The sequence below is a fragment of the Polypterus senegalus genome, chromosome 6 (assembly GCF_016835505.1).
Source record: "Polypterus senegalus isolate Bchr_013 chromosome 6, ASM1683550v1, whole genome shotgun sequence".
Classification (NCBI taxonomy): Eukaryota; Metazoa; Chordata; class Cladistia; order Polypteriformes; family Polypteridae; genus Polypterus; species Polypterus senegalus.
In genome coordinates, this window is record NC_053159.1 from 136,494,319 (window position 1) to 136,518,513 (window position 24,195).

At 39.0% G+C, this 24,195-nt stretch overlaps 1 protein-coding gene across 1 annotated transcript in view; it reads left to right on the forward strand.

Annotated features, from left to right (window-relative positions):
* The window catches only part of esyt3 (extended synaptotagmin-like protein 3), a 142,247-nt gene that overhangs the window by 111,233 nt on the left and 6,819 nt on the right, over positions 1–24,195 (forward strand). Inside the window, exons 15-21 of the mRNA XM_039757289.1 lie at positions 4,737–4,814; positions 7,678–7,764; positions 12,960–13,109; positions 13,218–13,606; positions 19,423–19,521; positions 23,387–23,518; positions 24,089–24,194. Of these exons, the coding sequence (XP_039613223.1) occupies positions 4,737–4,814; positions 7,678–7,764; positions 12,960–13,109; positions 13,218–13,606; positions 19,423–19,521; positions 23,387–23,518; positions 24,089–24,194 (1,041 nt within the window). The remainder of the gene's footprint in view (positions 1–4,736; positions 4,815–7,677; positions 7,765–12,959; positions 13,110–13,217; positions 13,607–19,422; positions 19,522–23,386; positions 23,519–24,088; position 24,195) is intronic.

Below are 24,195 nucleotides of genomic sequence, written 5' to 3' on the forward strand. Positions count from 1 at the left end.
GGTAGATTTCCTGTCTGATCCTTTTCTTCAAATCCTTAAGAGATCGAGGACGATGTTTGAAAACCTTTTCCTTTAGGTATCTCCAAAGGAAAAAGTCACATGGGCTTAAATCTCATCTCCCCTTAAAGAGATCAAATGTCCAAGGATCATTTCCCTCAACACTCCAAGCGAATGTTGTGCTGTGTGAGCTGTGGCCCCGTCCTGTTGAAATCACACATGTTCTGTCCTAGGTCTGCCAGGTAATTTTCTTTTCAGTGTGGACCCAGTTGCCCAAAGGTTAGAAATCCATAGCAAAATAGTTTTCTGATCTGGTACAGATGCTTTTCAACCGATTGAGACGTGTGTACAGAACAGTTGTTCTCATAATATGCTTGAACAACAAAGCCCCAATGTTCATCGGTCCAACTCATTATTGGTACTGAAAACGGTAGAGCCTTACCTACCGAATGAGACCTACCCCACTTCTCTGCCCCCACTACAGCCTGCAAAGTTCTCCTTCGAAATGTGGGAGATCTTTATGCCCCACCCTGTATATACAGAATATTTGTCATTTTTATCTTTAAAGCAAGGGCACAAAACAGTTACACTGTTAATCAGTTTTGATTAGTTATAGTATTTAGAAGTTATAACTTTTAAAAATTAGTAGGAATACGCAAACCTACCCATCTGTACTTGAAAGCTTAATATTACTGTTAGTCAAAGCTTCCTTCTAGGAACCAAAGAGACATGCAAATAAGAATTTTTTATTGTTGTATGTATAAATGACCATAAACGCGATTGACTTGAGTTTTGAGTGGTGGATTGGCTTTTGTACTTAAATGATTCTTTTAGCTATTTTGTCAGGAGGCTACGCTATTAGCTATTCAAATGAGCTTGACGGTCAGATTTATTTATGGTAGCTGCAGGGAGCAGTGGTCTCGGCTCTAGGACCCTTGTTGCACACTGTCAAGTTGAAGAAAGAGTAATTTAAGGCAGTGTTAGCATGAGAGTTTCTGGATTTGACCGAGAGATTAAAAGGCTGTTCAAAAGGGTGATGGCTGTGAAGTTTCTGAAAGGAAAGCCTGAGTGTTGAATGTGTTCATTGAAGTCATGGAGAATGACTTTTGGATAGCACTGAAAATCATTCAATGACTCATGAATGGTAGGCAAAGCATCACTCAAGATATTCTGAGCCAGGCTGAACAAACGTTGGCCTTTACTGAGTATCAAGAGGAGGAAAGTGCACTTTGATGAACCCATAAATCCTGTAGATTTGCAATGGGAGAAGATGGCAGTGCTAGAAGTATCTTTGTGATTGGAGCTGTTTCAGTGGCTGCGGTCAGTGCTCTGATTACGAAGCTCTGTGGTTGCAAGACATAAGTGAGAATAGAATGGAAATTCTGAAGGTACTAGAGATTATGGATTTATATGTTGGTTAATAATCCGTTTAGTGTTGTGTGAAACTCAGAAGCTGTTTCTTTTCGGTATCTTCTAAAAAGAAGGTAATTCACAAGTATTGGGTTCCAGTGCCACTTCTGAGTGCAACTTGGTCGTTGTAATTGCATGGTGAGAACTGTGTTCATATACTTAGTTTTCATTTGCAATTGTTCAGTGTTAGATAGATAGATAGATAGTTTATTAATCCCCAAGGGGAAATTCACATACTCCAGCAGCAGCATACTGATAAAAACAATATTAATTAAAGAGCAATAAAAGTGCAGTGCAAATTAAAAAATGCAAGGTGGAGAGTGCGAGGCAGGTATAAAAGTCTATAATGTTGTATAATATTAAAGTTTACCCACCCGGGTGGAATTGAAGAGTCGCATAGTTTGGGGGAGGAACGATCTCCTCAGTCTGTCACTGAAGCTGCTCCTCTGTCTGGAGATGATACTGTTCAGTGGATGCAGTGGATTCTCCATGATTGACAGGAGCCTGCTCAGCGCCCGTCGCGCTGCCACACATGTCAAACTGTCCAGCTCCATGCCTACAATAGAGCCTGCCTTCCTCACCAGTTTGTCCAGGCGTGAGGCATCCTTCTTCTTTCTGCTGCCTCCCCAGCACACCACCGTGTAGAAGAGGGCGCTCGCCACAACCGTCTGATAGAACATCTGCAGCATCTTATTGCAGATGTTGAAGGACGCCAGCCTTCTAAGGAAGTATAGTCAGCTCTGTCCTTTCTTACATAGAGCATCACTATTGGCAGTCCAGTCCAATTTATCATCCAGCTGCACTCCCAGGTATTTATAGGTCTGCACCCTCTACCCACAGTCATCTCTGATCATCACAGGGTCCATGAGGGGCCTAGGCCTCCTAAAATCCACCACCAGCTCCTGGGTTTTGCTGGTGTTCAGTTGTAGGTGGTTTGAGTTGCGTCATTTAACCACATCCTTGATTAGGTTCCTATACTCCTCCTGCCCACTCCTGATGCAGCCCACGATAGCAGTGTCGTCAGCGAACTTTTGCACGTGGCAGGACTCTGAATTGCATTGGATGACCGATGTATATAGGCTGAACAGGACTGGAGAAAGCACAGTCCCCTGTGGCGCTCCTGTGCTGCTGACCACGATTCAGACCTGCAGTTCCCGAGACGCACACGATCCATGCCACCAGGTATGAATCTACTCCCATCTCTGTCAGCTTGTCCCTAAGGAGCAGAGGTTGGATGGTGTTGAAGGTGCTAAGCAGTCCAGAAACATAATTCTCACATCACCACTGCCTCTGTCCAAGTGGGAGAGGAATCGGTGTAGCATGTAGATGATGGCATCCTCCGCTCCCACCTTCTCCAGGTATGCGAACTGCAGAGGCTCGAAGGCGTGGTGGACCTGTGGCCTCAGGTGGTGAAGCATTTATGAATTTCATGTACAGGATATCAGAGTATTGCAGAGGTTTGAAGAGTATCCAGTTTGGGAACTTAAGGGTTGCATCTTAGCTTTTTCCAGATGAAGCTGCCCTCTTGGCCTCCATAATCTGTGAAGGCACTGGAGTGTTTCATAGTTGAGTGTGGTGGGTAGTAGAATTAGCACCTTGAAATCTCATCTCTTTGTCCTCGCCTGCAAACAAGTGGATTGTTCTCTGCAGTTTAGAAGCAAGCAAATAGCACAGGAGGAGAAGTTCAAGTTCCTTGAATTTCTGTTCATGAGTGACAGTAGAGGTGATCATGAGACTTACTACTGAATCAGTGCAGTGGCTACAGATTGCTAATGTACTATACTGTGGCAGTGGAGCACTTGGAATAAGAGTTTAATTAAAGTCTGGCAACATCATCTTTGTCACTCTTGATCATGAGCTCAAAGTAACAGCTGAAGGAATGTGTTTGTGGAGATTGTGATGTTGAAATGAGGTTTCTGTACAGGTTTGGTATGCTTACTCTCCATGACCGCATGAGGAGGACAGTGGTAGAGGAGAACCTGGACATAGATGAGGCACATAGTGAGGAATTCCCAGGGCAAGAGGGGGATTACACAAGGCACAACATACATGGAGAATATTCAGGCAGGAACATGACCCCTTAAAGGGATTATATACCTGCAATTCCTTTTTAATTTCTGGACAAACCCTAGAAGGAGCTGGGAACAAACGTTAACAGGGGGTGATGGTGGCCTGGTGCTTTTAGCCAGCTTGTTGCCACTGGGACCCTCTGTGAGACAAATGGAAGGAAACTGAAATACTGTATTAGCCTTGTGGTGAGATCAAAATAAGACCATATTTACTTGTCAAATTTAACTACAAAATATCTTTATATATGACTACATTTATATACAGTACAGATTACTGGTTCATTTTGCCATGATGAATTTAAATTGAAGTAGGTGGAGGTGGATAAAACAAAGAGTATTGCTAACTGGAGTTTTGTTTTATTTAAAGAAGAATGAGAAAAACTACTAGAGGTTGTATATTTAGGAAGCTAATATTTAACCAGAATGCATTAGTACCTAAGAATTAATTTCTGAAATATTTCATATTTTCTATTGTTACAAACTGATATGACAGTAGAAGTATTACACACCTGTAGTGAGATGTCAAGCAAAATTACTCCTTTTATTGGCTAACTAGAAAGATTACAATATCTAAGCTTTTGAGACAACTCGGGCCCCTTCTTCTTCTTTGCTCTTACATCTTGCCTGAAGAAGGGGCCTGAGTTGTCTCAAAAGCTTAGATATTGTAATCTTTCTAGTTAGCCAATAAAAGGCCTCATTTTGCTTGACATCTCACTACACCCATGATGGCTAACACAGTACAACACCCTAATACTATAACACACCTGAAATCTGTAAGCGTGTTGGTAAAGACATTCAAATTACATCCAAATGGCATGGTTGATATTATTATATAAACTACTTTTTGTAATTTTAATATTTAACCTCAACTTTGTATTGGAGGCTGGTCTCCAGTTTCTAGCAACTGCAATAAAAATTGGAATTAAATATGTCTTATACTCTTTTTAACCAAATATCATAACAAACGATTGTATGTATGCTGAAAGAGTATTGTAATAATTCAAATTCCTAATTCTTTTAGCCCGATGATGTAACTGCTGAGTAATGTTAACTGGGAATGCAGCTAATCTTTTGGAAAATGTAACCTAAGTAAACAGTATTTCAGTTTTTAATTAACTGAATCTAAATTTAGTGAGCTGTATTTATTATTTATTATTTGTTAAATAAAGGCATGTATGGCTGGAAGAAATGTGCTGTGTTAAGGTTTGTAAAACATTTGTATTGGATAACTTTTAACCCTTTTAACCTGCTTTATTGTAGTTAACCAAAAATAAAAGCAATGGAGAGCCGTGTTCATATGTGGAGTTCTCTATCGACAAGGAATCCCAGAAGAGCAAGGTATGGTTGAGTGCAGTGCTGTATTTTAAAAACTGAAGTAACCGTCTGTGCCTTGTTCTGATACTTGCGAAAGCATCACCAGTTGTTTACAGTCGTCCTCACAGTTAATAATCTTATTTTGTTTTTACTTTGCTTAGTATTTACTTCAATTACAAGAAATCCTGTCTGTGCATGTGAACTGTAACCGTTCTGTTTTATCCTGCTTTCACTCTCTTTAAAAATGTAAGGTACTTGAGTTCTGGGAGCAGCACAATGGAGGATTCCCCCAATCCCAGAACAAACCACCATTTGGTTAAGTTGCCCCCTGTGAGCACACAGTCCTGCACATGTTCATACCACACATTTAGCATCAGCTGGAGTTGATAACTAATTCTGAACAGTGGAAGGAAATTTTGCGATTTTTTTTTTCCCCATTTGATATTATCAAGGGAGATTTTCAAACCCAATATCAGAAATATTTAGAGGTAGCTGCCATCCAGGATAGCTGTGACTGGTGTCATTTAATATTGGTGGATATTTTTACCCATAGCAGAACTGTCCTTGATTATGTATATTCCTTGCTGAGATATGTTTTGGCTTCACAAAAATGTATTATGATTGAAATAAAATGCAGTATTTCTGAAATAATATGTTAATTTCTGGAGAGATTACCTACACATATATCAGAGAAGCCAGCTCATTTCTGATCATTGGGGACCATTATTTACTTATTAAATGAATACTTCACTTAAAAATTATATTTTTTACCAGTGACTGCGTACTGCATGACAATGTGCAGTGAATACACCTGACTTATAGTTTTCATATTCTTCCTCTGTACGTTTAGCATTTGTTTGCTCAGAGGTTGATGCGCTTGTTGCTTCCTGAGCAGCTCTTCTTTTCCCCACCCATAGCAGCCCACTTCTTCACTTGTTTCGTCAGCATCTTTTAGCTTTAAAACTGATCAAGTCAGTGTTTGTGTTGCAATTACTTAGTACGTTTTCCTTAATTTTTCACTTAAGCTGGCACTTAAGTCTTCAATCTGCCTCAAGAATGAATTAAGATATGAAGAGGTAGGAGCAGTGACTGAGAAGGTGGCAGGGATGAGAGAGGTGCCCGTACACATGTGCCGCCCTGCTGGCCACAGCCAAGTGTTGATTCTACAATAAAATAAAATAAAAATAAAAAATGGAATAACCTTGGAGGTCAATCATCACCTCAAAAGTGGATAGTAGACGTCACATAGTATATGTGTACCAAATTTCTGGTCAATAGGTGAAACAGTTTGTGAGCTACAGGTGATTTAAAATCATGGACAGACAAACGAACAGCCATGGTAGCGTATTGTGTATAAAGATATGTTACATAGCCCATGTAGTTTGAGGGGAGGGCCAAAAAAAATTTTTAATGTCATGTTTATTAAAAAAAATGCATATTGAAGATTGAAACTAAATGGAATCCCAAAGTGACCAGTTATGAGCAGTGGCACAGATGTGAAAAACATCCATGGAAAAAAAATTCTTGTGTAACTCGTGTTGTATAATCCATGTGTCCGTTATGCATTTGTGTGGCCAAAATCTGCAAAAATGTGCATTGTTTGCTAAAATATTAACAGGTTTTCCTGAAAACTCTGCTTTGATTGTTAATAGGAAACATTTAATTCTTCACTACTGTGCGTTTTTCTGTGGACGTTTTTCACGTCGTTTGATGTTCACCCAAACTGGTCATCTAGGAATTCCACTGTGTTTGAATCTTCACTGGTTATTATTTTATTTTGTTTACAAACGCATAAGATTTGAATCTTCAATGTCTAATTTCTTCACGAAAACATTCTTACAAACAAATTTTTCTTACCCGCTACTAAAAAGTGCATCGGGTAACATAAGTAACATAAAAAAATATATATATCATTTTTGGGTAGAGTATTCATTTACTGTGGTCCCTTTATTGTTCACTCTTGCATTGACATTTCTCCAAAGTGATACCTGAGAAACTTTGCAACAGATCCCATTTTCCAAAGGTTTGTAGCCACACAAGCAGTGCATTAGGTGAGCCATTCCTTCACATCAGCAGTAACCACCGATTGAAAGTGAACCCCACCCCATCGTGACCCTTCACGATTGAGACAGGACTTCCCTGTCCTAAAAGTGAGTTATTACAGCCCCCATGTTAAAAACCTACAGTATGCTATGGTGGGGAATTGTTAACCATTGGGGTTTATTACTAGTGGAGTTTTTTAACTGTAGTCATTTTGTTTAGGACTTATTCCTGTCTCATATGTCCACAAATTTTAATGTTTTTTTTTTTCCCCGCGACTATCTGCTGTAAGGTGAATTCCTGTTTTGCATCTATTTCTGCTTGAATAAGCAATCACTCTCCTACAACTTCATGGGGTAATAAAGGAGTGTGGTAATTGAATGGAGTCAAGAATTAGATTTGCTGGGCGTTGGTCAGTGGGAAGTTTTGTGTTTGCCCTTAAGTTAGTAAGCAGGACAGTTACTTGTTTTTTATACTTATTTATCCAACCTGCTATATCCTAACTACAGTGTCAAGGGGGGTGGGAGTCTGCTGGAGCCAATCCCAGCCAACACAGGGCGCAAGGCAGGAAGCAAACCCTGGGCAGGGCGCCAGCCCACTGCAGTATACTTATTTATGTATCACCTAATTCTGCATTGTCATGTAACTCCATCACATCATGTCCATTAGACTTTTTATTTGCAAATTTGGCTAAATGGGGATTGGGTGTATATGCAGATAGCTTGTTGCCAAACCCACTACACGATGATGAACCAGTTAAATCAGTTTAGAACTAAATAATGATGACCTGGGGCCATCTGTCAATCAGCAGTACTGAGGATTAATCATATTGTGTTTTATTCTTCAGGTTTCTTATTCAACCAAAGACCCAGTGTGGGAGGAGCCATTTACTTTCCTGGTCCATAATGTTCATTCTCAGTCACTTAACATTGAGGTATATTTTATTACATTGCATTTCAAAAATAGCACTGTCTGTTTGTTGGAACAACATCAGAAAAAGAGCAACTGTTTACTTTAGTTCTCAATGATCAACCTTCTCCATAATTGCTGCCTTTCGTTAAGGTGATCCCCAAGCCCGCATAAGTGTTTACAATCTGAAGGGCAACCCTGAATGTGTTAGAAAAAGTCACACACCCTGAAACAAAAGACTGCAGCAGAAAGTTAAGGAATGTGACTTGAGTGCTTGGTTGCCGAGAGATAATCAGCAGGGAGCAGTATTGTCTCAACGGGAGTTGCCAGGAGCTATTTTGTTGGTTCATTAGTGTCCCTTTTGCCAGTCAGAAAACAACTTGCAGATACTGGCTGAGGAGAAGAGGGATTCTTGATAGCACTGATAGCCATAAACACTTTTACCGCACAGCTTGAAGTCTGCAACTATAATCTCTCCTACACCTTATGATGCATCTTCTGCTGCTCTTCAGAAACAGAAGCACTCCGCGAAATTAAGGTTGCTAGAAAAACCATAATGGTTCTTTATTTTCCAATGTTAATTGTGAACAATCTTGTCATTTTTGCAGTATTGTAACATTTTCAAATTGCTTCTCTAAACTCGCTGTCACACACCTCTCTCTGGCTTTTACACAGCCAGTTTTACTTCAGGCACATGATTTCCTATTTTGTGTCTGCTTCTCTGCCCTTTGGCCAGTGAGTCAACCTCCTTTTAGATAGATAGATAGATAGATAGATAGATACTTTATTAATCCCAAGAGGAAATTCACATAATCCAGCAGCAGTATACTGATACAAAAAAAAATATTAAATTAAAGAGTAATAAAAATGCATGTAAAAACAGACAATAACTTTGAATAATATTAACGTTTACCCCCCCGGGTGGAATTGAAGAGTCGCATAGTGTGGGGGAGGAACGATCTCCTCAGTCTTTCAGTGGAGCAGGATGGTGACATCAGTCTTGTCGCTGAAGCTGCTCCTCTCCCTGGAGATGACACTGTTCAGTGGATGCAGTGGATTATTCATGATTGACAGGAGTTTGCTTAGTGCCCGTCGCTCTGCCACAGATGTCAAACTGTCCAGATTTATTCCTACAATAGAGCCTGCCTTCCTAACAAGTTTGTCCAGGTGTGAGGTATCCTTCATCTTATGCTGCCTCCCCAGCACACCACCGCGTAGAAGAGGGCACTCGCCACAACCGTCCGGTAGAACATCTGCAGCATCTTATTGCAGATGTTGAAGGACGCCAGTCTTCTAAGGAAGTATAGTTGGCTCTGACCTTTCTTACACAGAGCATCAGTATTGGCAGTCCAGTCCAATTTATCATCCAGCTGCACTCCCAGGTATTTATAGGTCTGCTTGCTTTAGTCCTACTTGAACACAACGTCTCTCACAGTACACCTCTAACATATGGCCTCCCACAGTTTTTCCATTTATTGATTAGTATACAGGTGTGCAGGTCCCATGGCTTGGGGGCTACAGAAACACAGGCATTTTGACAGTATAAATAATTTAACAAGATTTTAAGGTCTGCAGATTAGAATAGCTTTGTTGTTCTGTTATCATTCAGGTGATGAACTGAAAGAATCTGACTTGTATTTGTTGGGAAGTGCTGAACATTGGGTTTAGTAAATGGACGTGATGTGGTATAGAGGGTCCGCAGCTTAGAAAAAGGTGGCCATTTTAATAAATAAATAATTAAAATGGCTGGCTCGATCTCTGTGGCTGTGTGTGCTCATGCAGCTGCAGGGGGTTGGTGGAGTAATTGGGGCGAAACGCACCTACACATGAGGGAGCGGTCTGTCTCAAGTGCTTCATCGGCTTCCTGTGATACACGATTGAAGAAAGAGAGAGAGATATATAAGAAGGAGCTGACACAAGAGAAGACAAACGGAAGACAAATTGGGAGAAAGGAGGTTAAAGGGGGGAGAGAGAGAAGCAGTGCTTCTAATGCAATCCATTGTGAATCTGAATAAAATGATTACAGCTAGAACATCTACTAAAAAGGTTCAGTAAAAACTGTGATTTTTCTCCCAACAAAAGATTGTCAAGTATTTTTTATTTGTCCTTTAAATACATTAGATAAGGAGAAGCAGTATAATGTGAACATACAACAGAATACAGATACAAGCTTAGTAGAGAGGTTTACCTCATTGACTCTTGTTAAATTCTTTATTCTTTTAATCAGGAGGACTGATTGTGCGGTCATTTATGTTAGGTAGAATGCCTAGAGGGGGCTGGATGGTCTCGTGGCCTTGGAACCCCTGCAGATTTTATTTTTTCTCCAGCTGTCTGGAATGTTTTTTTTTTTTGTTTGTTTTGTTTTTTCTGTCCTCTCTGGCCATTGGACCTTACTTTTATTCTATGTTAATTAGTGTTCCCTTATTTTAATTATTTATTTTGTCTTTTTTTCTCTCTTTCTTCATCAAGTGAAGCACTTTAAGCTAATTTGTATGAAAATGTGCTATATAAATAAATGTTGTTGTTTTAGCACTTTCTTGCTGCTGATCAAAAAATCAATCATGATTAAAAAAAAAGCTTGTATATTAGAATGTTTTCAGTAAGATTACCTATGTGTCTGAGGTCATAATGTAATGGAAAATTAGAAAACTGTAGACGGCTATAAAAAGGATCACGATGCATGACGGAACACTTTCCCCACAAATTTCAAAACTGCTTAATTCAAATGAGTTCTGCTGGGGGTTGAAATGAGGCCTGGCAGTACAGAGTGCAGGACTACAGTCAGACTGGACGAAGCAGCAGTCCATAGCAGACAACACTCACATACACAACCATCCTCGCTCCTGATAACCCAGCACACATCTTTAGAATATGTACCTGATGAAAGAGAGTAGGCCATATTTGAGTCCAGTTTCTTATGAGCAATGTGCTGCAATGCCACTTTTGGCTAAATATGGATCATTTATTATCCATATTTACAACTAGAAACATCCATCCATCCATCCATTATCCAACCCGCTATATCCTAACTACAGGGTCATGGGGGGTGTGCTGGAGCCAATCCCAGCAAACACAGGGCACAAGGCAGGAAACAAATCCCAGGCAGGGCGCCAGCCCACCGTAGGTCTCACACACACACCAAGTACACACACTAGGGATAATTTAGAATCGCCAATGCACCTAACCCGCATGTCTTTGGACTCATATCCACATTTACACTTCACAAAATAATAAAAGTGAACGAGAAACCTCTGCATCAATGTCCTTTTACGTATGATTTGCATCATTTTGTTTTGTGAATGCACAGCTACAGAAATAAATGTTTTCCAAGAACACTCTTGAAACATACAAGCATGTAAAAGTGCAATTATGGCTGTTTACTAATTGTAGATGAAGACATTGAAAATTTGATCAACTATGCATAAAATGGATACAAGATTTAGAGGGAGAAAAGCATTTCTGGTACTCCATTGCCTTTCCTGTATAAAGCAGTAGGGGCTTTGAGTGAAGCTGCCAAAGAATACCCTGTGGATCATTTTAGTCTTATCTGTAGGAAGAAAAGAGGGATTTTAAAAGTGTTACCTTGTGGCACTCAATTCAGGAATGTGATCAGTGCACCATTAATGTCAGTCGGTCATTTTCTAATCGGCTTAGTCCTGAATAGGATCGTGAGGGTCTGCTGGAGCCTATCCCAGCTAGCATAGAGGGCAAGGAAGGAACAAACCCTGGACAGAGCATCCACCCTTCATGTGGATTTGAAAACATTAAAGTATTAACAAACATTTCTTTATTTTACTTTGGGGTGCTGGTCAAAGGTCAGATAAACATTGTTGGTTTCTTCCTAATAAATCAAAAAGCTTTCTTAAAATTACTGTGGCTCTAATACTCTTGCCAGTTTCTTAATTAGTAACCAGTTACTGCTGCTGCTGATTTAACATAATTATTTTGCCTTAATTACAATTTTTGTATTTATGTTTTCCTTAACCATCAGCCAAACAATAAAGCAATGGAAAGTAAGCCAACAGACAACCAGCTCAAACAGTCCTGGCAGGCCATCATTTTCATTGCACCAGATTTCCTGTTTAGCTATAAATGCAGCCCATTATTTAATGATATGGCTTACTAGTGTTCTTATTCTGCCTCACCAATCACTTCCAAAACAATTTTCTTTTTCTGAGATCAACATCTAAATGTTTTATGCACCACACAGGATCAGTATGTCCAAGATTCTCACTTTTTTCTTAACAGATAATCTTCAGATATCTGCCTTTGCATCTCATTTTTTTGACTGCTTTGTAAAGAAAGAAATGCAACAATTAAAATGCAAAAGTGGCTAAAATGATAACCTGCACCCACCATAGCCCTCCAGGAACAGAGTTTGACACTCCTGCAATAGCAGATTCTTTGCTTGAGTTATTTAGCTTTTTATGAAAGTCATTACACTCAACACTGGTCCAGAATAACATTGACATTAGAAAATCCAGAAGATAAATACCGGTAACTTATAAATATCCGCGGTCTGGTTAATAGTAAATTAGCAGTACATACAGTCAATGAAAAGCTTAAAAGTTTAAGTAGCATAAAATTTATTTCATGTAGCATAGACACTGAGAACAAATCTTTTCTCCCATAATATACTCAGACTCTCATGCAGAGAAGAGATAGGATTAGCTGGGCCATTGCTTCACAAATTAGGATACCGGCAACAAACATAATTCTCCATCATGCAAGGTTCATTTTTATTAATTCATCAGGCTAATGAGTCTAAAAGGCCTATTTCAAAATGAAGTTAGTGTAATAAGCAGTATAAAAAATAACAAATGAACGACATGCATGTGGAGAGCATAGCCACCTTCTTTTAACTCTTCAAACTAACTGACTTACAAACAAACAGCTGACAGACTAAGGTTATAACTTGGAGTGCTCTGACTGTGAAGAATTTACAGGCGATCCGTCACAGAAATTGCAATCTGTTAAGTATCTGAATCAGAATATTACATTTTTAATTTAAATTACATTTTGTTCAGCTTTACTACTACAAGTTGGTTAGTCTTATGATGTACTCTACCCTCACTCATGAACAAGACCTCTCAGTACTTGAATGTTTATGGAACAAGTCACTCCTTGAAGGGTGGAGACCACAGCCACTGGTTTGATGGATTCAGCAGATTTAAGGATGTGGTGTTACATTACATTTATTTTTCATAATGTTTGTTTTAGGTAAAAGATGATGACAGAAATTGTGCCCTTGGTACTCTAACTATCCCACTGTACCGTATATTGACTGCGTCTGAAATGACACTGGACCAGAGGTTTCAGCTGGACCATTCTGGCCCCAGTAGCACAATCAAAATGAAAGTTTTGCTAAGGGTAGGTCTTAGCTTTTTGTGCATGCCTTATTATTGTGTTTTTTTTTTTTTCTGAAACTTTTATTATTTTTCAGTACTTCATTGATATCCCATTTGCTGTTCTTTGCAGATTCTAACACTAGAAGAACCTGACCCTGATTCCATCTATACAGGTCTGAATGCCTTAAAGAAAGTTCCCTTGTCCGTTAAAAAGAAGAAAGTGCCAAGCAAAAGTGAGCCATCACCATCTGAGCAAAAAAAGCACGAACTTTTCACACGACCTACTAGTGGGCTACACTATACTTCCTCAGAAACTAACTTGGACAGAGAAAAATTGCAGCCCTCTTTTAGGACTGCTGTTGCTTCAGATCCAAAGCCTTCAGGTGTAGCCACACCAGTTGCTCGCAAATCCTCAGTCTTACAACCAAACCGTAAAACGGAAACCACCAGCATGATTTCTGACATCTCTGTTTGTTCATCCCATTTTGATTTGATTGATGGCCAGCTTCCACTTCCTAAGTAAGTACATCTTTTGTCTACTGCTTTCATGTGCTTTGTAGGTTTCAGACCTTGTCCAAGCATTAGAATGAAACCGTCTGGTTGTATTACAGCATTGTATGCATCATATACAGTGCATCCGGAAAGTATTCACAGCGCATCACGTTTTCCACATTTTGTGATGTTACAGCCTTATTCCAAAATGGATTAAATTCATTTTTTTCCTCAGAATTCTACACACAACACCTCATAATGACAACGTGAAAAAAGTTTACTTGAGGTTTTTGCAAATTTATTACAAATAAAAAAAACTGAGAAATCACATGTACATAAGTATTCACAGCCTTTGCCATGAAGCTCCAAATTGAGCTCAGGTGCATCCTGTTTCCCCTGATCATCCTTGAGATGTTTCTGCAGCTTAATTGGAGTCCACCTGTGGTACATTCAGTTGATTGGACATGATTTGGAAAGGCACACACCTGTCTATATAAGGTCCCACAGTTGACAGTTCATGTCAGAGCACAAACCAAGCATGAAGTCAAAGGAATTGTCTGTACACCTCCAAGACAGGATTTTCTCGAGGCACAAATCTGGGGAAGGTTACAGAAAAATTTCTGCTGCTTTGAAGGTCCCGCTGAGCACAGTGGCCTCCATCATCCGTAAGTGGAAGAAGTTCGAAACCACCAGGACTCTTCCTAGAGCTGGCCGGCCATCTAAACTGAGCGATCGGGGGAGAAGGACCTTAGTCAGGGAGGTGACCAAGAACCCGATGGTCACTCTGTCAGAGCTCCAGAGGTCCTCTGTGGACAGAAGAGAAACTTCTAGAAGGACAACCATCTCTGCAGCAATCCACCAATCAGACCTGTATAATAGAGTGGCCAGACGGAAGCCACTAGTTAGTAAAAGGCACATGGCAGCCCGCCTGGAGTTTGCCAAAAGGTACCTGAAAGACTCTCAGACCATGAGAAACAAAATTCTCTGTTCTGATGAGACAAAGATTGAACTCTTTGGTGTGAATGCCAGGTGTCACGTTTGGAGGAAACCAGGCACCGCTCATCACCAGGCCAATACCATCCCTACAGTGAAGCATGGTGGTGGCAGCATCATGCTGTGGGGATGTTCTTCAGCGACAGGAAGTGGGAGACTAGTCAGGATAAAGGGAAAGATGACTGCAGCAATGTACAGAGACATCCTTGATGAAAACCTGCTCCAGAGCGCTCTTGACCTCAGACTGGGGCGACAGGTCATCTTTCAGCAGGACAACGACCCTAAGCACACAGGAAAGATATCAAAGGAGTGGCTTCAGGACAACTCTGTGAATGTCCTTGAGTGGCCCAGCCAGAGCCCAGACTTGGATCCGATTGAACATCTCTGGAGAGATCTTAAAATGGCTCCCTTACTCAATATACAGATAACCCTGTTGTACTTAACTCTCTTAAGATATGGCATCAATTTCGACGCCACTTCAAATCTGTTTCTGCTTCAGCTCTGGCCCCACTATGTGATAATCACCTTTTTCCCCCTTCCCTTTTAGACTCTGCGTTTAATTTATGGGATAAAAAGGGCATTACATGTTTTTCCGATCTTTATAAGGATAATATCTTTCTTGACTTTACGGATATGTCGTCCCTATATGGTTTGCCCTCATTTCATTTATTTTGTTATTTTCAGGTTAGACACTGTGCTTCCACTATTTTTTCTGAGTTTCCCATTCACCCACCTAAACAGTCTTGGGAAGACTTATTCGAACTTTCTTCACATAAGAAATCTCTTACCTCGCAAATATATAATACTGTTCTTTCAATGGATAGTTGCTCTGACAGTAAAACTATTTCAAATTGGGAAGAGGAGTTGGGTATGGACTTCAGAGAAGGCTACTGGCATAGTGTAGTTAAGGGGATTCGTACTTCCTCATCTTGTGCAAGGCTTTCTCTTATTCAGTTTAAAGTAGTACATAGGCTACATTGGTCAAAGTCTAAACTATCTAAAATTTATCCCAATGTTCCTGACCTATGTGACCGATGCAACTCCTCTCCCTGCAATTTAAGCCACATGTTTTTTCTTTGCCCCAAAATCCAGTTATACTGGACCTCCTATTTTGACATTATTTCTCATGTTTTTGGAATCCGACTGGAACCTTGTCCTTTGATCGCTATATTTGGGGTTCCTGGAGATCATGATACGTCTTTTAATAGTACACAATTGGATGCAATCGCTTTCACTTCACTGTTAGCACGACGTAGAATATTATTTTCCTGGAATGCTCCGCATCCCCGACCATGGCCCGCTGGCTGAAGGATCTTCTGTTCTTTTTAAAACTTGAAAAAATCAAGTTTATTCTGAGAGGGAGGGCTGATGGGTTTTTGAAGGTCTGGCAACCTTTTGTTTCTTATTTTAGATCCTTGGAAACAATTGCACCCGATTGAACTTTATTTATTTATTTCCTATTTTATTACTATTATTTTTTATTATTTTTTTTTTTTATTGTTAGTTATTTATCTACTTGTTTTTTGTAACATCCTGTGTATTAGTGTTTTTTTTTTTAATTAATTAATCATTATCTATTTTATCTATTTATCTTTTTTGTGGGCCTATGGGTGGGATATGAGGTTTAGGCATTCTAGGTTTATTGTTCGTATCTGATAGTCAACACTAAAATGTTTATCGATACCTTTGGCATTTTTATGTATTTGAAGAGATGTGTATTTATGTTGCTGTTAAATGGAAAACTGATAAATAAAAGGGGGAAAAAAAAAATGGCTGTGCACCGACGTTTCCCATCCAACCTGATGGAGCTTGAGAGGTGCTGCAAAGAGGAATGGGCGAAACTGGCCAAGGATAGGTGTGCCAAAATTGTGGCATCAAATTCAAAAAGACTTGAGGCTGTAATTGCTGCTAAAGGTGCATCGACAAAGTATTGAGCAAAGGCTGTGAATACTTATGTACATGGGATTTCTCGTTTTTTTTATTTTTAATAAATTTGCAAAAACCTCAAGTAAACTTTTTTCATGTTGTCATTATGGGGTGTTGTGTGTAGAATTCTGAAGAAACAAATGAATTTAATCCATTTTGGAATAAGGCTGTAACATAACAAAATGTGGAAAAAGTGATGCGCTGTGAATACTTTCCGGATGCATTCTACGTCTCAAGCGATTCTTCTATTAGCAATAATAAAAATGACTTTGGGATGGTATACTAAAAAAGGTGCAGCAATTTTAACCCGTAGGCCCACACTCTATTCTTTCACAGCATTACATGATACAGACAAGCAACTTGGCCACACAATCTTACCATACATGTTTGAAATGTTGGGCTGGTTGAAACCATAACTTACGTTACACATTTTATGTCAAACACTAAATGCTATAGCCAGAAATCAGCTGGGTGTAACTAACTTATGTTAAGCTTTATCATGTGTCATAGTGTATTCTGTAATGTAAACTACATGTTAAACTGGAAATATTATGTCTATGCGGTCATATGTTATTCTGCTTTTTAATATACTAGCCCCTTTCTTGAATCCTTGATATGAAGTAGTGGCTACATTTTGTTTGGTATTACTAGTGACGTTTGACTAAAGGCTAGCCTGATTTATTTATTATTTTATTGTTAAAGTGTCATTAACTGTCTGTAATACTTTTTTTTTTTTTTGTTCTTTATTTCGCCTTATACAATTTCTTGTATTAGGAATTGGTTAGTTTTCGCATACCCCTTGTGGTCAGAGCACATTGCACAGAGCAATTGAAGGTTAAGGGCCTTGCTCAAGGGCCCAGAAGTGTAGGATCACTTTTGGCAGTGATGGGGATTCAAACCAGCAACCTTTGGGATACCAGCGCAGATCCTTAGCCTCAGAGCCACCACTCCGCCCAAATTGTAAAATTGGAGAGTTTACTTTAGAAACACGGTGTGACTGTTATAAGATGGAGTTTCTTCCATGACAAAATGATATGAGGCCTCCAATAACAAGCTGGTAAGCAGGCCAGAAACCTATCTGGTCTACACAGCAGAGCCTGGTCCCAACGCAGTGTGCTGACTTCAGCTGGAGCAGACCCAAACATGAGGAGATGGCAAAAGAACTGCAAATATCTAAAAAAAAAAACTGAAAGCCCCCACAAGGAGGAGGGTTACCATCATAAAAAAATGCAACAGATCTTTACAAATCAAAGATTTATTACAAGAATATCAAAAATACAAAGGAAAGCTCAAAAGAACAAAATGAGGCACAATGGAGTTACAGATGGCAAGCCACAGTAAATAAAGTCCAATCTAGAATCTGAATCCTTAAAAGAGACAACAATACTTACAGCAACCCCACCAGGCACAAATGAGTCCCACTCCTGGGCCTTTGCAGTCAGTTTAAATATCCTGAGGGAGGGCCCAGAAGTGGTGATGGCAGGGTGGTCTCACCCCGCACACAAAGAACATTGGAAGAGAACTACATTTAAGGAGACAAAACAGAATTAGAACATCACATAAAAAAACAAAACAAAAATAATATAAAGACATGAGAAATAATCATTTTAAACTAACAAAAGTAACAATAAAACATACAAGGTGAGACACAAAAATAACTGGATTGGTAAAAAAAATATTTATTGATGACTTACAGCATTCTAAACATTGTCACCTTCTATACGAACTTTTGTCATGAGAAGTTCTTTGTGCCAAATGCTTCTCACTGATTCCTTGTCAATACCAGCCAACTCTGAGATAACTCAAACACATCTCAGACGACGATCATTTCGAACAGTCTGATTCACCGTTTTGACGAGCGCGGGCGACCTGGGCATTGAACGTCTTCCACGTTTTCTTGTCCTTCCTTGAAACAGTTGTGCCACTCAAAAACTTGTGTGCGAGACGAACTGTTAACACCGTACACCGTTTTGATCATTTCATAAGTTTCTGTGGCCATTTTGTTCAGTTTCATGAGAAATTTGATGTTGATTCACTGTTCAGTTTTTTTCACCAGACATTATTGTGGCAACTCGTGTAGCGATTGTTGTTCAAATACTGACTGGGCTATTCACAGGATATACCTAGCCGGTCAGTGGTTTGAGGCGCCGTATACGAGGGGATATATTTTTATGATTCACGTCCAGCCGACCTCCAGACGGTTTTCCAGGAAAGCCCCAAGCCCAGTCCGGCTAGTTTTGTGTCTCAGCTCAATGGACAACCACACTGTATGGCAGCCAAAGCTGCTGAAAAGAGAGCCAAATGGAACTGCAGCTGCATCCGTGGGGTTACTTGCAGAAGGACATTAAAAAGCAGTTATTCTAGAGACAATAGTTGCATAATAGTATAATATAACTGCATAATAGTTGCATTTCAAAATTTAAAATGCATCCTGACACAGCATCAAAACTGTCTTCCTGTCATTGATATACTCTTAAGATTAGCTGGTTTAAGCAAATAATACTGCATTACGGATGAGAATGAACTTGTTGATATAAAAACTAGATGAAGAAATAGCACAATGAAAGCAGGTAGGCAGCTCATACTGAGCTTTATTTTATTGTATTTAAGCCGATTACCACTAGAAGAATAAAATAAAAACAAATAAAATTATTGAGAAAACGGTTTAAAATTTAAATTTCTAAGATAACATTTGCAGTGAAGCATAACACAATGCATGAAAAAAATATTTCTTCTTATGGAAGACTATAAAGAATACATTTCTAAATTGGGGCCATTTTTGTTTCTGTTCAGTCCGACTTTAAGAATTGTTGAGTTAAATTCTAAAAATGTCTTTACGACACATGTGATTTGTGTTTTGTTAACCTTATGGTGCCCCGTCCTCCTGAAAGTTCAGATTTAATCAATATGTTTTGCATTTTCAGTGGAACAAGTAGTGATGGAGGCAGTTTGGGACAGATTAACGTATCTGTACACTACACGTCTGTGAGACACCACCTGATTGTTCACGTCAATGAGTGCAGGTAAATGCTCAGACTGTCTTCTTCAATAGAAATTGACTCGGTTTCTGACATTGCTGTGTTTTTGTCCCCAGTCATTCAAAGAAATCGTACCTTCTGCTTTATATAATACTTGAATTTTGTTATAGCTGGACCTATCATTAGGATGTTTTTAAATTAGGGGGGTGTCACATCCATTAAGTCACAAATAGGGGTTGAAGTTTTTTTTTAAAAAAAGGCTCCCATCTAATATTTGGGTAAAAGTGTGTATGGATTTGAAGAGAGAATATGGGATTATACATAATATGAAATGAAACAATCATTATATTGTGTATGTAATTTAATTTCTTTTTGATGATGGGAATGACAGAGAACTTGGGATGTGAATGCTTTTGTATTTTATATGATGTAAATGAAATTTATTTATTAAAAAAAAAATTAACCTTGGTTAAAAAAAGACATAGCAACACTAGAGAAAGTCCAAAGAAGAGCAACCAGGCTGATTTAAAGGACTGAGAGGTATGAAATATGAGGAGAGCTTGAAAGAATTGAACCTTTTCAGTTTAAGAGATTAAGAGGTGACATGATTGAAGTGTTAAAAATTATGAACTGAATTAGTACAGTGGATGCCAGCTGTCACTTTAGAATGAATTCTGCAGCAAGAACACGGTTAGAAACTTATAAAAGGTACATTTCTCACAAATGTTAAAATATTTTTCTTCACGCAAAGAAGCATCAACACATGGAATAAATAAGCAAGCAGTGTGGTAGACTACAGAACGCTAGGGACCTTCAAAACTCAAATGGATGTTTTTGGTGGCTCCAGGGGAATAGGAAGGACGAGTTTGTTGGACTGAATGAGCTGTTCTCATCCCAAGTTGGCTAATGTTCTAATGATGTAATATTCATTTTGCTTATAATGCCAGGTTTTCAAGAAAGCTTGTTACAATTATCAATAGCCGCACATACAGTGGTGTGAAAAACTATTTGCCCCATTCCTGATTTCTTATTCTTTTGCATGTTTGTCACACAAAATGTTTCTGATCATCAAACACATTTAACCATTAGTCAAATATAACACAAGTAAACACAAAATGCAGTTTTTAAATGATGGTTTTTATTATTTAGGGAGAAAAAGTCCAAACCTACATGGCCCTGTGTGAAAAAGTAATTGCCCCCTGAACCTAATAACTGGTTGGGCCACCCTTAGCAGCAATAACTGCAATCAAGCGTTTGCGATAACTTGCAATGAGTCTTTTACAGCGCTCTGGAGGAATTTTGGCCCACTCATCTTTGCAGAATTGTTGTAATTCAGCTTTATTTGAGGGTTTTCTAGCATGAACTAAATTTTTTCCCAAGCTCAGTTTGGTTAAGTCCAAACTCCGAAACATGTGTGCATAAAAATGACTGTCTGATCTTCTGCTGATAGAGAAAGATATCACTTATACTTAATGATATTGATGAAGTTATTATAATTTGTCAAAGCTTAGAATGCAGAAAAGATTTTGTTATAAACCCAGTTAGCCAACACACAAGAGTAAAGTAATTACAACTTAATAGCAGTAAGTATTCATTTGTAATTGATAAATGATTTTTGAGTAGCTACGCCAACTCAGAATATGACCCCCTGGCATACAGTGGGGTTTATACTAAGCTGCTAAAATTTCAAAAAGTCTTAAACAGTTAGGCAGCAAGTGCAGAATTTCAAAATCAAGTCTAACTTTAGACAAGAGCATAGAGCAAACCCACCTGAGCAGTTTGTCCGCTGGAAGTCTTTATAAAATGATCTCTGTAATTAAATGTTAACAGGAATGAATTATTTACATTAAGATATGTCTCTCTTATTTAGAATTAAGAGCACTATTTATAAAAAGCTATACATTAAGGGCAGTTTATTTTTGGCTGCTTGAAAATAGAAGGGAAATGGTGGGAAATGACATGGATATTTTAATGGAGTCCTGCCTGGAGCATACTAACTTTTGTCATTCGCTTATGAGGTTTTGTTCCAATCCAGATCTTTTACCCTTTGTGCCAAGAACCATGGAGAAGACTATTGACTAATGCACTTACAACGACAGCTAAAGTATAGCATGTCAGAGACTTATTAAACAAATGAAACATAGAAACCTTTACTAAATCTTCTTATACAGTGGGTATGGAAAGTATTCAAAACCCCTTCAATTTTTCACTCTTTGTTATATTGCAGCCATTTGCTAAAATCATTTAAATTAATTTTTTTCCTCATTAATGTACACACAGCACCCCATATTGGCAGACAAAAAAAAGAATTTTTGAAATTGTTGCAGATTTATTAAAAAAGAAAAACTGAAATATCACATAGTCCTAAGTATTCAGACCCTTTGTTGTGACACTCATATATTTAACTCAGGTGCTCTCCATTTCTTCTGATCATCCTTGAGATCACCTTCATTTGAGTCCAGCTGTGTTTGATTATATTGATTGGACTTGATTAGGAAAGCCACACACCGGTTTATATAAGACCTCACAGCTCACAATGCATGTCAGATCAAATGAGAATCATGAGGTCAAAGGAACTGCCTGAAGAGCTCAGAGACAGAATTGGCCAAGGTTACAAAAAACTTTCTGCTGCACTTAAGGTTCCCAAGAGCACAGTGGCCTCCATAATCCTTAAATGGAAGACGTTTGGGATGACCAGAACCCTTCCTAGAGCTGGCCGTTGGGCCAAGTTGAACTACCAGGGGAGAAGAGCCTTGGTGAGAGAGGTAAAGAAGAACCCAAAGACCACTTTGGCTGAGCTCCAGGGATGCAGTCAGGAGATGGGAGAAAGTTGTAGAAAGTCAACCATCACTGCAGCTCTCCACAAGTCAGGGCTTTATGGCAGAGTGGCCTGTCGGAAGCCTCTTCTTAGTGCAAGACACATGACAGCCCGCATGGAGTTTGCTAAAAGACACCTGAAGGACTCTGAGATGGTGAGAAATAAGATTCTCTGGTCTGATGAGACCAAGATAGAACTTTTTGGCCTTAATTCTAAGCGGTATGTGTGGAGACAACCAGGCACTGCTCCTGTGGCTCTCCGTTTGTCTGTCCAGGATTTTAAATCACTTGTAGCTCGCAAACCATTTAAGCGATTGACCTGAAATTTGGTACACTTATACTACGTGACGTCTACTATCCGCTTTCGGGGTGATGATTGACCTCCAAGGTTATTCCTCTTTTTATTTTATTTTATTGTAGAATCAACTCTCGGCAGCAGGCAGCAGGGTGGTTGTGTGGCACATGCATACGGGTGCCATTCTCATCCTTACCACCTTCGCTGTCACTTCCACTGCCTTTTCATATCTTAAATCATTCTTGAGGCAGATTGAAGACTTAACTGCCAACTTAAGTGAAAAATGAAAGAAAACGTATTAAGTAATTGCAACACAAACACTGAATCAGTTTTAACGTGAAAAGATGCCGACGAAAGAAGAGAAGCAGCGGGCCGCTAGGGTGGAGAAAAGAAGAACTGCTCAGGAAGCAGCAAGCGCATCAACCTCTGAGAAAACAAATACTAAACGTACAGAGAAAGAGGATGAAAACTATGAAAATCAAGTGTATTCACTTATCGTTATCATGCTGTGCACCATTAGTGGTCTTTAAATATTTCACTTTTTCTTTTATTTTACTACACACTGTAACAAACAACAATGTAGACACAATATTTACTTGAATTTGACTAAAAGAGTTACACAAAATTGAATTTTAGAAAAGCAAGTTTGAATGATGAGATAACAACTTGAACAAAGCGAGGAGAATAAACTGCCTTCTCTTTTGGTTTAAAACTGTTAGTTAATATCATTACATTTCACTTTTTGTTTTTTGCATGGAAAACATTCAAATCTGTGAACTGCTGTTTCTCTTTCCCTAGGAACTTAATCCCTAGCTCTCAAAGTGGATCTGATCCATACGTCCGCATCTACTTGCTTCCAGACCGTAGCTGGGCCAACCGAAAAAGGACCTCTGTGAAAAAAAAGACCCTCGATCCCGTGTTTAATGAGAAGTAAGCACACTGAACAGTGAGGCAACCATAGTTATGAGATTTGTTGCTCGAGAAGTCTTGGGTTGAAGTTTGGCACCGAGTCGCATGTTAATGTTGTGTCAGGGTGGATGTTTCTCTTTCGCCCCACATGCCAGAGTTATGCAGTTTAAGTTATTTGCCAACTTTTTATTGACCTGGCATGCATGTGACCCAGCGGTTGTGCCGCCCTCCAGATAGATGAATAAGTTGGTACCTAAAACAGTTTATCTTTTTTAATGGAGCTGTGGTGTTATTTATTGTGCTGAATCAACAGAAGCCAAGTCAATCTTGTCAAATAATACCTTCTGAAATCTGCCCTTCTTCCTCAAAACAAATCTTTTACAAATTGGTATATTACGCTTTATTGAAGAGTTGACAAGTTGGTATTTATTTATAGTTTATTACTAAGTTTCCAGTAACGTTTTGTTTTTTATTTATACACAAAGTGGCTGCAGTCTGTTTTACTTAAGAGTCCACAGTTATATGATTGTAAAGTGACTTTCGCATTCATTTAAAGCATCAAATTAACAATTTCTCTTGCACTGTTCTCAGGTTTGAGTTCCCAGTCCCACAAGACGAAGTGAAAAAGAGAAAGTTGGAAATTGCCGTTAAAAACAACCGATCTTTCACTTCTCATGAACGAAAGGAGCTTGGCAAGG